Source organism: Chionomys nivalis, chromosome 4, assembly GCF_950005125.1.
Source record: "Chionomys nivalis chromosome 4, mChiNiv1.1, whole genome shotgun sequence".
Lineage (NCBI taxonomy): Eukaryota > Metazoa > Chordata > Mammalia > Rodentia > Cricetidae > Chionomys > Chionomys nivalis.
In genome coordinates this window covers 19546825-19561623 of record NC_080089.1, presented here as the reverse complement: position 1 = coordinate 19561623, position 14799 = coordinate 19546825, and the positions used below count along the sequence as shown (strand labels likewise).

Below are 14799 nucleotides of genomic sequence, written 5' to 3'. Positions count from 1 at the left end.
AAAGATTAGAGACATTTCCCACTTAGAAAAAGCAAGGCTGCACACTGTCTCTGCTACCAACAGTACTAGTCAACATAGCTACACAATAAAATCTGCGTGTGGAGAATGTTGCCAAACAAGTTATCTCAACAGAGAAATATTTATGGAAAACCTTAAAGAAGCAATGTTAAAAACTAAAACATAAAAGAACATAGTGAATGCTATATAATTAAGATATAGGTTTAATTCTCATACAAAGTAAATATAAGTAATGGGAAACAAAACAACATGTATGATATAAACATTAAAGAAAACTAAGGAAATCCGAGCGCTTCTAATTGGAGGTAGCAAAAACAAGATTCTTGTTCTGGTGATTACACGGGTTGTTCATGCAATGATTAACTCAGTTTCAGATTCTGAAACTGAGTGATTTCCTGTGTATATTTATAAAACTTGTTTTAAAATATACATAGTGTATTTTTAACCATCACTACAGAAATGACTTGGCAGAACTGGTGAGATGGCTCAACTGTTAAAATGTGCTGCTCTTGTAAATGATCTGAGTTTGGTACCTAGAACTCACATAACTGCTCACAATCCTCTGTAATTTCAGTTTCAGGGAAAGAGACACTCTCTTCTGGCCTTGCAGGCACCAGGCATGCATCTGGTACATGTAAATCCATGTAGGAAATACACATAAAATATATCTCATATTTTTTAAAAAAAATGACTGGTATTTTATTGCGAGGACTCAACAATTTCATTCCCTGTCAAATAGTAGAGGATCACTGTGTCAAGAGGAAATTGAAACCACAGATCACTGAACAATGTGACTTACTCACTCCCATCACACCCATAACTAATCTCATCTTCCCTGTATCTCCCATTAATTCTGAAAGTCCTTATAACTAGCTTCTGGTGGTGCCCTGCTCCTTTCCACTTTATCAACCTAGAAGTCAGTGTGATCCTTTGAGAAAAGAGAAATGGAAAGTTATCAAGCCTCCTAACTCCCCAATGGACTTTGGCCTCAGCCATCAGAGAGGCTGATGGAGGAGAATGCCACTCGATCAGTACTTCAGGATCAGTCTAGACAAGACAGTGAGGCCCTGTCTCAAAATAATTAAAAAGAACTAAACCATTGATTTCCTACTTCACTGAGAATACCAGGCAGTCTTTTAGACCTGGTTCCTGGTACACTCGAACACCATCTTCAACCACGAGCTTTTTCTGTTCATACTAGGCCTTGGCTGTTGAGTACCTAGGCCAAGAATAGTACTCAATGGTTTTGAATTGCCAAGGATTATAAGGCACACAGTTACTACACCTCTGCTCAAGCATTTTATTTTTTTTCTAATCCCAAGTGCTACATAAGCTCCCTATTGCCTCTCAGCACCATATGTAACATTTTCTTTTTAGCTGCTATTACTTGATACACAGCAACAAATGCATGAGGTTCCCTGGCACCTCCTACAAGGAAAGCCTCACCACAGTAAGAATTTTGAATAACTATCTTTCAGTCTTAGGTATCAAAGAATAATGCTATCATAAAAGAGGCAGGCATCAGGGTTTAAATCCTAAGAAACACTTGCTAACAAGTGGGTTTTAGGAACCCAAACTTCTTGTCTCAGATGCCAACAAGCGAAATGGAAATGCTGATATATTTGTCCTTGGGGTTTAATGAAAACCGTATCTGCGAGGTTCATTTAAGATTTTCAAGTTTACAAATTTACAACGGAAATACTAGGACTTCACTCCACTGCTGCAGGGATCTGGATCTAATGATGGAACGACTTAATTTTTGACTGTATAATAGGTTTATAAGGATGCACTACTATAGTACCCTGAAGTGATGTGCTATCAAAAGCATAGCACATCAATAATACCACATGAATACTTAAAGTACTTAAAAGTCTGTATCTAAAAATTCAAAGAGTACTCACTCAAACCTTACATACAGGTAGCAGTGATTAACTTTCCAGATAACGTGGTATGGTTTCTGGCTAGCAACCAAGAGGGTAGAAAACTCACTTCCAACCAGTAAAGCCAACAGAGAAACGAATATCCATCCTGTTGTAAACTTGTAATGAATTTTATTGTTTTCTCAGGTAATAGAAAGTCTAGATACAATAAATTGAGCACCACTGTAAAGTCTTTCAGAAGTCACAGTACAGATTGGGATTACTGTGACTTTTCTAGAGTGTCCTCTTTAGACTGTAGTTTTTATCTTCCGGGTCACACAAAGAATTAAAAAAAAAAAAATCAGACTTTTTTTTTCTCCAAGATCTTTTTCTCAGAAAGCTAAAGACCTCTGTTTATCAATGTTCAGGGTCATAGAATGTAGAGAATATTGCCATGTGGTGGTGGCGCATGCCTTTAACCCCAGCACTTGGCGGGCAGACAGATCTCTGTGAGTTTGAAACCAGCCTAGTCTACAAGAGTGAGTTCCAGGACAGTCTCCAAAGCTACAGAGAAACCCTGTCTTGAAAACTAAAACAAAAACTAAAAACCAAACCAAACAAAACAAAAAAGAATGTAGAAAGTACTAGTTACAAAAAAAACTGCAAAAGATTTTTTAAAATAGCACCATTTACTCATCAAATAAAACTGTGATTCTTCTGCTATGGGAGTTTAAAATGCATACTGGGGAAGCAACTAGAATTCTGTTACTCTTTCTGACAGAAAGTCATAAGCAACCAAAGGACCTACATTAGGAAGCTTCGCGCTTTAATCACAATGCATTTGACACAGGTACCAAAAATACCCACATTACTCAGTACATAACATAACAGAGTTCTAAATCAGGTTAAGTTTCCCAAAGAAAATAGTATCTACATACCATTTGTAAAGGGGCCTAAGAGCTATTCAGAAGATTGTAACTCTAAAAATAAAAAGATCATTATGTTGTCATTATGAAAGACTTGTAAATACAATTCTACATTCAGACACAAGAAGACTATGGCTATTAACATTTTCACAGAGAGTTAGCAGAAGTGCATGTTCTCACACATTTCCAGAAATAACTGAATTGCATTTTTTTTTTGTTAAAAAGCTGCAAAAATTTCTCCAAATCTGAGTGTTCATAGAGGTCATAATAATTGAGGAATGAATGATAGCCTCAAATTCAGCACGATTATAGTATAGTACTACACATAATTCTTTGACACGGATGACTTTTGTGAATTTGTAGGCTATTTGATACAATGATATCGTTGTATCCTGATGTCATCTTTCTATATGCCTGTCATACCTCTCTCCCCATTATCAAACCAAAAATCTGTCCAGATATTGACAAATGCTCTGAAGAGCAAAACTGCCCCAGGCTGAGAATCAATACTGCCTGAAAAAGATTTTTACAAAAGCGTGTATGTCAGTGCCATGTAGGATATTTTCCAGATGCCTTTTGCCTTTTAAAAGAACAAGCATTTTGCTTGTGAGCCAATAATAAACAGGCTGGCTAGTTTGCTCACCTCTTTTTATTCACTTTTTCCTGTTTCTTACTCCTGAGATTGTTCTCTTTACTCTGATTTCTTACCCATGGAACAAATGTGTGATGAGGAAAGATTTCCCTAGTCACTGTATCGATAAAGATTCACTCTGGAGTGCCCATAAACTTTTGCTGATTTTTATCACTAAACGCTCAAGTTGAATCGTCTCTCTTAAATTCTCATAAGTTTCAGATTATGAACTATGCTGAAAATTTCTTGATACTCAATACAAAAATTTTCCCAATTTCCCGTTTTCTCACAGAGATCACAAGTGCTGAATACCAAGTCAAGTCTTTTCAATTTTTCCACAAACTGGATTTATCCCAAGTTCCATGTGACCTTTTACATTTTTTATGTGGAGAGTTCATGAAAGATTTGTGACTTCTTAAACCTGTCAGGTTTCCTTTACATCTGAGTACTCACTGAAGCCTTTTCCACATGGATGGGGCAAAGAGCTTCTCTCCCCGGTGGGTTTTCATATGACTCCTAAGGGATGAATGGTCACTGAAGGTTTTTCCACAAACAAGGCATTCATAGGGCTTTTCCCCGGTATGAATCCTTCGGTGTACATTAAGGTTGGAACCTATGCTGAAGGCTTTCCCACAATGGTCACATTCATATGGCTTCTCGCCTGTGTGGCTTCTCATGTGAGTCTTCAGGGTGGATCGGTTTCTGAAAGCTTTTCCACACTGACAACATTCCACACGCTTCTTGACAAGATGAATGCTCATATGCCTCCTCCGTGACAGGTAATCACCAAAGACCTTCCCACAGGAAGGGCATTCATAGTGTCTCTCCTGAGTGTGTATCTTTCTGTGTGCAGTGAGGTTGGAGCTTGCACTGAAGGCTTTTCCACAGAAATCACAGCCATAAGGTTTCTCCCCAGTGTGAGAGTTCATGTGTGTCTTCAGGATAGACTGGTTTCGGAAGGTTTTCCCACACTGGCAACACTCAGCTGGTTTCTTTACAATATGAAGTCTCATGTGTTTCCTCCTTGACAGGAGGTCACTGAAGGACTTTCCACATTCTTTGCACTCATAGCTTTTCTCGACCATGTGGTTCTTCTTATGCAAATTGAAGTTGGACTTCCATCGGAAGGCTTTGCCGCACTGTGCACACTCATAAGGCTTTTCCCCGGTATGGTTCCGGACATGCTCCTTCAGGTGGGAGGGGTGCTGGAAGGCCTTTCCACAGTCCTGACACGCATAGGGCCTCTCCCCAGAGTGTGTCCGCTTGTGGGCTATGAGGTGGCAGCTCCTGCCGTAGGCTTTGCTGCACTCGTCGCATCTGTAGGGTCTTTCACCAGTGTGAACTCTCATGTGTACCTTCAGAGCAGAGGGAGTCCGGAAGGCGTCACCACACTGACTGCAGTCAAAGGGCTTCTCTTTCAGGTGAGTTCTTGCGTGGCTCCTTAGAGCTGAGGAGTCATTGAAGGCTTTGCCACAGTTGCTGCACTCATAAGGCTTCTCCCCAGTGTGAATCCTACGATGCCTTGTAAGAGAAGCGCTGGTGGTGAAGGCTTTCTGGCACTGGTGACATTCATGCACTTTTCTCCCATCATACATGCTCATGTGCTGCGGCAGGTGAGTCCTCTTTTTGAAAGCAACTCCACAGCTGTGGCGGTGACAGGGCCTCTTGTTTACAGGTCTTCCAACTGGCTGACTTAAGTGAGGGCCAATACTGAAGACATCAAGTAAATGGGCGAAATCAGATGATTTCTCCAAAAGATGAGATTTTTCCTGTTGGTTAAGAAATGAGAGCTGACTTTGGCATTTATAACACCCCTTATTTCATTTTATGTTTTTGGTGCTGATGGTTAAACCAAAGGCCTAGTAAATACAGAGTATGGGCTTTAACATAAGTCTATAGGCCCAGCCTCTTTAAACATTATCTCTGAATAAATTAGCACCAACAGAAACATATTACTGTGACAGTGTTGAATAGTTTTATAAAGTAATCTGAGAGGAAGGAACCTCAGTTAAGAAACTGTTTCCATAAGATGGGGTTATAGGCAAGACTGTAGGGTATTTTCTTAATTAGTGATCAATGGAGAAGAGCCTGCCCATTTTAGTGGTGCCATCCCTGGGTTGATGGTCTTTGGTTCTTTAAAAAAGTGGGCTAGGCAAGCCTTGGAGAGTAAGCCAGTAAGCAGTGCCACTCCATAACCTCTGCCACCAGTTTCTGTCTCCCTGTTTTGAGTTCCTGTTCTGGTCTTCAGTGACAGAATATGAATGTGGAAGTGTAAGCTAAATAACCCTTTCCTTCACAAATGCTTTTAGTCATGGTGTTTTATCACAGCAATAGCGCCCAAACAAATCGAATGACCAAAGATGTCATTGTTTCTCTTTCATTTGAGCTTTATCAAAGATAAAAGGAGGCTTGAAGTGGTGGCGGCACTCAATTGTAACCCAATTCAGAAGGCTAAAGCACAAGACCTTTGTGTACCCAGCTAGCCTGGGTTAAACAACAAGATCTTGTCTTAGTTAAAAGAATAAAAGCAGGGTTACCTCACTCAGGACATAAGCAAGGAAGTCAGGATCGCCAGTGGTGCGCCCACCTACTGAGATGGTGGGGCTGATCTAATGGGAGCTCACCAAAGCCAGGTGGACTGGGACTGATGGAGCATGTGATCAAACAGGACTCTCTGAACGTGTAGGACAATGAGGGCTAACTGAGAAGCCAAGACAATGGCACTGGGTTTTGATCCTACTGTACTGGCTTTGTGGGAGCCTAGTTTGTTTGGATGCTCACCTTCCTAGACCTGGATGGAGGGGGGAGGACCTTGGACTTCCCACAGGGCAGGGAACACTGACTGATCTTTGGACTGGAGAGGGAGGAGGAGGGGGAAGTGGGGAAGGGGAGAGAAATGGGAGGCGGGGAGGAGGTGGAAATTTTTAATTAAAAATATAGAAAAAATATCCTAAGAAAAGCAGGAAATGTGGCTACTGTAGCATAAAGCTTCATGTGTAGTACCCTATAAAGTTTTTTTTTGCAAGCAAATTTTGTTTAGTACTTAAAACCAAATTAATCTCCATCACACGTTATAGAAATATTTACTTATCTGAACTCTAAATGAGAAAGTCTGGGGCTAGATTTGGGATCCTACCGAAATTGACAATTCAGTGGGTCTCATTTAAGTATCAATGAGTTCAATATCAAGATTTTGACAACCTCAGACTCAGACTATTTAAAGACAAATATAACTATATTAATACTGAACACACATAAACTTCCGTCATTATCTAGACAATATAGTAATAAAGTTATGTACACATTTTACATACCACACTGTATTAGGTGATATAGGCAATCTAACAATAATGTAGAACATATACTAAGATACGTACAGGTTTTATGCAGTCTATGCTAAGTGACATTTTATAAAAAGAAACTAAGCACTCTTAGAACTTAGTATTCACAGAGACTTCAGTGGAACCAGCTCAATGGAACTCAGTACTAAGTTACAACTGTGGCTTGGCACTGTAGAACTCCTGATTCCTTTAGAGTAGGTTATTTGACTGGTTCTTTGGTGAGCTGACTAGAGGCTGCCTTGGGCTTCTTAAGAAAGACAAAGATATATCCTAAGGAAATCTTACCAATATCACTCCATTAGATGTTTCCTCACCAAAAATATCTTCCACAACAACAGACCACTTTATTTGAGATGGAGTTCCCGAATCTGAAAGAAAACAAAACTAGATAACCTGGCTCATTCAAAAAAAGTGAGATGATAGGAATGAAGAGTAGACTTGTTTGTAAATTCTAGCAATATACCAGGAAAGACAAGGCACAAGGGAAGAACATAAAAATAAATAAAATGATAATAAATGCCAGATTCAAAGGAAAACAGAGATGAAACTACAGGTCAAAAGAAACAGCCGGGCGATGGTGGCGCACGCCTTTAATCCCAGCAGAGATCCACTCGGGAGGCAGAGGCAGGCGGATCTCTGAGAGTTCGAGACCAGCCTGGTCTACAGAGCTAGTTCCAGGACAGGCTCCAAAGCCACAGAACAACCCTGTCTCGAAAAACCAAAAAAAAAAAAAAAAAAAAAAAAGAAAAAAAAACCAGATAGATAGTAAGACAAAGACTTCCTTATTTCCTAGTTAGCATCATTAAATGTGCTTCCATGTTAATGTTTTGAACATATTTGTTCAAGGGTCCATGTATTAGAGTTGGCCTCAGGACAGTGACATTGAAGTTGCAGAACCTTTAAAGGGGTGGGGCCTATTGTGAAGTAATAGGCCACTGATTACACTGTTCTTAGATGGAACCAAGTTGGTCTTAGAAAGTTAATGACATCCTGTAACAGAAGGTCGTCTCATAATGGTAGATATGGTAACCTATGCATGTGACACCAGCATTCAGGAGGCTGGGGTAGGAGAATCATGAATTCAAGGCCAGTTTGGCCTACAGTGAGGCCCTGTCTAGAAAAACAGTTAAATAACACCAACACTGGCCTCTCCTAGCCCTTGCTTCCTATTTCACAATGGGATATTTGTTTTGACTACAGTTATGCTACCATGCTGTCAAGGATAATCTTCATTATTAACTTGCCTGGATTTAGTCTGACCATGGAAACATACCCTGGGTGTATCTATGAGAGTGACTCTAGGTAAATTTTAACTGAGGACCCACTCTAAATGTGGGCGGCAGCATGCCACAGGCTAGGTGGAGGCCGAGCCACAGATTGAATTAAAAGGACAAAAGGAGCTGAGTACATCATTTATCTCTCTCTACTTCCAGGAGTCAAATACTAAGAGATCAGTTACTGTTGCCAGGTGATTCTTGCCATGATGGACTGAGCGTTGAAACTGTGATCAAATAAACTTTCCCCCTTAAGTTACCTTGTGCCTACTACACAAAGACAATCTGTCACGTTTTATATAATACAGCTGGTACCAGGATGATGACACCGTGTTCCCGAATTGATACATAAGTGAACTAAATAATGTTCCAGATTATTTTCTAACAGAAACAGGAAAGCAACAATATATTCCCTCCACTCCAATCACTGAAGAGCTGACAGCCAAAATCACATCTGTGCGTCTTGTGTTTACTCACCTAGAGAAGTACCCCATTTAATGTTTCTCTCCTCCATCCTCAGCTCTTCTTCTTGCTCCAGGTGTGAGATGAGGCTGGGTTTGCCGACTTGATACCCTACTCACAGGGAAAGACACATATGGAAGGAGGACTGTGCAGAGGACAACCCTCCCATTACACCAGGGTAAATAATTTGGTCTTCAGAGTTTTCTGAAGGTGGACATGGCAGACTTAGGAGCCGCAAAATGATGATGTCACATTTTTAAGGAACGTAAAAAAAAAAATCTTCCATAAAAGCCAAATCCATTCATACTTATACATTTGCCATCCAAAGAATGTGGGTTTTTTTTTGTTGTTGTTTTAAGTGTTAGGAATGGACCATTATCTAGAAAATCACTCTACCACTGAACTACAACCCCAAACAAGAATGAAAAATTTTAAAAATAAATTTTTACAACTTTAAATTTTGCTAATTTTAATAAATTAATTTTTCTCTGTGTGTGCTTGCCCATGTTCAGAGGCCATATGAGGTCATTGGGCATCCCAATATATCATCCTACCTCATTCCCTGGAGAAAGGGTCTCTTACTGAACTTGGAGCTAGGTTGTTGTCCAATAATCTCTAGCAATTATCTTGTCTTCACCTCCCATATCTGTGGAATTTTTACATGTTATCTGCAATGACATCCAACTTTGCATATGGCTGCTAAGAATTTGAACTCAGGTCACAACATGATACAGTAAATTCCCTTACTCATTGACCCTTCTCCGTCAACAAGAATGGGACCACTAACCTTAGAAATTTATGGTTAAACTCAGTCACATACTTGAAAACCTCCAAGCTCAATGTAATGGACAGGTCCTCCTACTAGAGAAACCTACAAGGTTAGGTACCAGTTCTGTTTGTTCTTAACTTTGCTACAAACCCCACCTATGTCTTGGGTCAAGGCAAGTACTAGGTAAAACATCTTATCCCTAAACAGGTGTGTGAACAATGGTAGCCTTACCCAGGGAAGTCAGGTTGCTATAATTCTCCAGCATTACATCTTTGTATAGTTTTCTCTGGGAAGAATCCAACAGGGGCCACTCTTTCTCAGTAAAATCCACAGCAATATCTTGGAATGTCACAGACTCCTAGAATACAATATACATTCGAAGTCAATGAGAAACCAGCTCCCAGGAAAACAACAGAGGCAGAACATGGGCATGGAAGATTTGATGTGTGAAATCAAGATATAGTCTGCTAAAGGTTTCTGTATGTGTACTGGATGAATATTCCCAGACAGTGTCTGTTCCCTCTGAGGAGACCAGATCTGTCTCACTGCTTCAAGTACAACTGACAAGAAGAAAATTGCTTTCCACCTCTAGGGTGGCTGACAGCTTGTAGCTTTACTTACTTTACTTACAGTCTTAAAATTGATTCTGAGCACTATGCAAACATGAGAGGAATACCTGCTACATAATCCACTCCTTTTAACTTCCTAATGACTACAACCATCTGACTTTCCTTATGGTCCTAGTCCTTGATCAAGCATTCACTGACCTGGATGAGCATCTAAAAGAAATCCATGCAACGGTGATGGTAGGGTATCCTAAATTGTACTTGTCCTACCCTTGGGCCTTGAGGTCTTATGTACCTGAGAAGAAACACGAGTTGGTGTATTAGGCTCTGGAGCACGGCAAGCAAACAAACCCGAATTCTGCTGACAAGAATGGTATTCTGAAAGAAGAGGAAGTTCTGATTCTTGGCTATCTGCAGAGCCCTGAGAGGATATAACTAAGGCAAGAAAATAAAATCCTTTAAATTCATCTGCCTTCTAGTAAGCATACTCAAATCACATACACACACACACACACACACACACACCCTACTCCACCCCATACACTCCCCTGCTTATTCACAAAGACAGAGAAGATGATGTTGGTGATACACAACCACAAGCAGCAATGCATCCTGAACATGAGTTAGTTGCTTAGGCCCATGTACTTTTTTTTTTTTTTTTTAAGTTTTGGCATCTTTCCATAAATATAATGATGTATCTTTGGATGAGATGTTTAAATAAACGATTCATTTATGCTTCACAGTTACGCACATAGCTGAAGATCATTTTAGGTACTTTTCCAACACGGCTAGTTTGACTGCAACCTGCCACTTGAGATAAGGCATAGAATTTTTCACAAGTGGCATCTTAGCTATCCTCACAAAATTTCAGATTAGGGATATTCAACCTCTACACAGTCCATTTTCTGAGTGAGGAAATCCCAAAAGGTAAAGTTACTGCCTTTCTCAAATTTATCGAAACAATCGATCACGAGGTCAGTCTTCACCTCTATCTTCTTCATTATATATGTGAACTAGACACATGCTCTTCTTTGTCCCAAACCCATACATGCCTATAATCAGTCATATATACTACCACCATTCAGCTCACCCGTCACCATCAACAGCTTACATATCCATAGCTCCTCTATCTGAGGCATGAAAAAAGACATGTTCATTTACTGAACTTACCAAATGTGGGAGACAGACCAAGTGCAGCCATTGTTTAGGGGCATGGGCCACCGTAGCTGAATGCAGGCACATGTGAGGAGGCACTGCTTTTCAAAGCTGACAGCTGGGCCCTGGGTGACTTCAAAGGCTGTCTCTCTTACTTAGTGAGGAGAACTCTGAATGTTTTTCTTGGCATTTCTTCTTGACCCATAAGCTGTCTAATAGTGGGCCAACATCAACCTAAATAGAGAAACTCAAAACATTTCTACTAACATCAGGAACAAGACAAGATTGCCCACTCTCTCCATACCTATTCAATATAGAACTTGAAGTATTAGAAAATAATATAAATAAAGGAGAACAAGGGAATACAAACAGGAAAAGAAGGAGTTAAAGGACTTCTAACCACAGACGATAGGTTTATATATAAATGTGACCCTAAAAATTCCACCAGCAAAGTTACAGAATACAAAATTACTACACAAAAATCAGAACTCTTCCTATGGGCAAATACAAATGGACTGTGAAAGAAATCAGGGAAACAATATCTTTTATAACTATACACACACACATACACACACATACACGATTCTGAATATAAAATATTCTAAATAATAAAGTAATTGCTAGAGGTACCATCATTTTCAATTCTCAAATTGTACTACAAAACTATAGTAATAAAACAGCATGGTTTGCCATAAAAACAGACATACTGATAAATGGGATCACATTTAATAATGAGATAAGTCCACATACTAATGGACACACCTGATCTTTTTATTTAAAAAAAAAAAAGCCAGAAAGACACTTTGGGAGAAAAGATAGTATCGTCACCAAGCGGTGCTGGAAAAACTGGAGGGCTGCAGCAGCAGAGTCCAAATAGATAAATACTTTCCACCTTGCATAAAACTTAACTCCAAATAGATCAAAGACTACAACATAAGACAGATAGACTGAATCTGAGGGAAGAGAATGTGGGCAACAGTTCTGAATTCATTGGCACAGGGAAGATTTTCTAAACATGACAATAGCAGAGGCATTAAGAACAATGAATAACGCAGACCTCGTGAAACTGAAAAGCCTTTGTATGGTCAACAACACCAATATTTGGAGGAAGTAGCAGCTCATAAAATGGGAAAAGATTTTTTCCAACTATACTCTGACAAAGAGCTAATATCTAAAATATAGAAAGAAATAAAAAAGAAAACTGGACATCAAGAAAATAAAAAACCCAATTTAAAAATGTGGCATCGATCCCCAGAGTACCCATTCTCAAAAGAGGGCACACAAATGGCTGAGGCTCCCTCAAAGAATGTTCAACATTATTCGTCACTAGGGAAAGGCAAATCAATACAACTTTGAGAGTTCATCATACGCCAGCCAGAATGGCCAAGACAAATGACTACTCATGCTGGGGAGGATGTGGAGTAAGTGGAACATTTATCCACTGCTGATAGGAATGCAAGTTTATATAGCTATGATGGAAATCAATGCAGTTCCTCGGGAAGCTAAGAACACATCTACCTCAAGATCCACTTATGCCATTCTTGGGCATATATACCCAAAGGTCACTTCATCCTATTCGAGAGACACGTGTTTAACCATATCCACTTCTGCTCTATTCCTAATAGCCATAAACTGAAACAGTCTAGACGTTCCTCAACAGAAGAATGAACAAAGAAAGGATGGTATATTTACACTATGTAATACTTCTCAGCTGGTTAAAAAAAATAATGAAATTTGCAAGTAAATGGATGGAGCTAGAACAAGTCATCCTGAGTGAGGAAACCTAGACTCAAAAAGACAAATATGGTATGTATTCGCTTGTAAGTGAATAAACTTATTTATTAACTGCTAAATCTTGGATAAGCAGGCAATAATCCACAGTCCACATAAGCACAGAGATGAGATACAGAGCCAGGGACTAATGAGGAGGAATGGATCTTCCCAAGTATGGGGGAAAAATAGATGGCCATGGACAGATTGGGGGTAGGTCTAGAACAGGAGGATCAAATGATGAGGGGGAAGCAGAAAGGGTGCGAAGGAGGAAATATGAGGAGGGACAGTTAAAACTAAGGGCCATCTGAAGGGTCACCCAATACAGTAGAAGTTATCTAAAATATATACAAATATGAAGGTGATCTAAAAGGAATCACCAAATAATCTCACAGATGGAACCTCAACTGGACATCTCTCATCAACAAATGAAGCCTCTAGTACTGGGAATGGGTTACATGTAATTGAGCTTTTGGCCAAAGAGGCCCCATGGAAATACCTAAACAATTCAGGGTGAGGTTCCATTGCTGAGGACAACACCCAAGTAACTCATTAAACAAGAAGTTGTTGAGCAGGTGTCTAACTAGAGCCTTAACCCCTACTGACTAGTGTTCATGGTATTAGATATATTCTACATGCTAGCAAGTAAGACAGGTAAACACCAACTCACTTACAAATCCTTTGAACTACAATGATGGCTGTGTGCAAGCTGTACTAGCGCAATAGTGGTATGGTACAAAACTTACAGGAGTGACCAAGCAGTAAATGATTGGAATTAAAAATCTACTCCATGAGAGGGGATACATCCATGACACTGCTCAAGTGACTAAGAACTTGAAATTATACAGGCGAGGGACCTAACAGAGCACCAAATACTATTCTTCTAAAGGAATGTAACACTAAAATGACTTCTAAGGACATTCTGTTCTAATCATAGATTACGGACTGCTCAGCCATCATCAGAGAAGCTTCCTCCTGTTTGTTGTAGACAGGAACAAATAAACACACCCACAGACAAACAATGCGCAGAAACTGAGGGATTTTGGAAAATCCAATCCTAAATGGGGTATCGTCAACAAATCCTCCCACCAGGACTGAGGGACCCTGTGGAACAGGAGGTGAAAAGACTGTTAGCAGCAGAAGGGATAGAGGACACCAAGGAAACAAGGCTTCTAAACACAGCAGGACCAATGCACATAAGAACTCAGAGACTATGGTAGCATTCATAGGGCCTATATGGATCTGAGTTGGGTGGGGTCTCAGCATTAAAAGGGAAAGCAGACACAAGTTCCATTCCTAACCCAGAAGCTATCTTCAATTGACAACTGTTTCTATAAGAAAAATTAGTTCTCTCTAATGGAGTTTCTCTGGAGAAACAAATCACTCTTAAGGGTAGGCCTCAGAGCCAGCAATAGATGACCAACAGAAAATGGAAAATAGTAAGGGGGAAGGTAATAGTAAATATGATTGTTAAAAATGATTGCAGAAAATTCATAACAATGTTAAGATGTAGGAAAACTAATAAGATTTACAGTAATGGTCTTCTACCATATGGAAAATGACTAAAGTATAAACATAGGAAAGTCAAAGGAACAGAAGAGGGCTAGAAAGAAATTTGGCATGTGTAGACTTTCTTTTTTTTTCTTTTATGAGACAAGGTTTCTTTGTGTAACAGCCCTGGCTATCCTGTAGACTAGGCTGGCCCTCGCACTTACAGAGATCTGCCTCCAGAGTGCTGGGATTAAAGGTGTGTGTCACAATTGCCTGGCAACAAACAAATTTTCAATAAGGGCACAAAGGAATTCAATACTAAGGAACCTTTATGATCACTGTTTAGAAGTTTTGAAAAGTAAGTTGACCTTTATTTTTATTACAGACACAAAAAAGGTTTTGAGTTAAAAAAACAAAACACCGTTTTAAGGATGAATTCAGCACCAAGTATATGACACCAAGAATGCAATCATAAAGATTGTCTTCAAGGAGAGCAGTGACTGCCTGACTAGAGGGCAGGCCTCAAGGTCCCCGCCA

The 14799-nt window shown here is 39.7% G+C and overlaps 1 protein-coding gene across 2 annotated transcripts in view; it reads right to left on the bottom strand.

Annotated features, from left to right (window-relative positions):
• Positions 1 to 2060: 2060 nt before the first annotated feature.
• The window catches only part of Znf317 (zinc finger protein 317), a 30024-nt gene continuing 17285 nt past the window's right edge, over positions 2061 to 14799 (bottom strand). Inside the window, exons 3-8 of one of the 2 annotated variants that reach the window (XM_057768975.1) lie at positions 11017 to 11235; positions 10142 to 10281; positions 9512 to 9638; positions 8527 to 8622; positions 7061 to 7143; positions 2061 to 5203 (exon numbers count right to left, since the gene is read on the bottom strand). In XM_057768975.1, the coding sequence (XP_057624958.1) occupies positions 3884 to 5203; positions 7061 to 7143; positions 8527 to 8622; positions 9512 to 9638; positions 10142 to 10281; positions 11017 to 11047 (1797 nt within the window). In that variant the 5' untranslated portion in view covers positions 11048 to 11235 and the 3' untranslated portion in view covers positions 2061 to 3883. The remainder of the gene's footprint in view (positions 5204 to 7060; positions 7144 to 8526; positions 8623 to 9511; positions 9639 to 10141; positions 10282 to 11016; positions 11236 to 14799) is intronic. The other variant, XM_057768976.1, reaches the window with a different exon arrangement.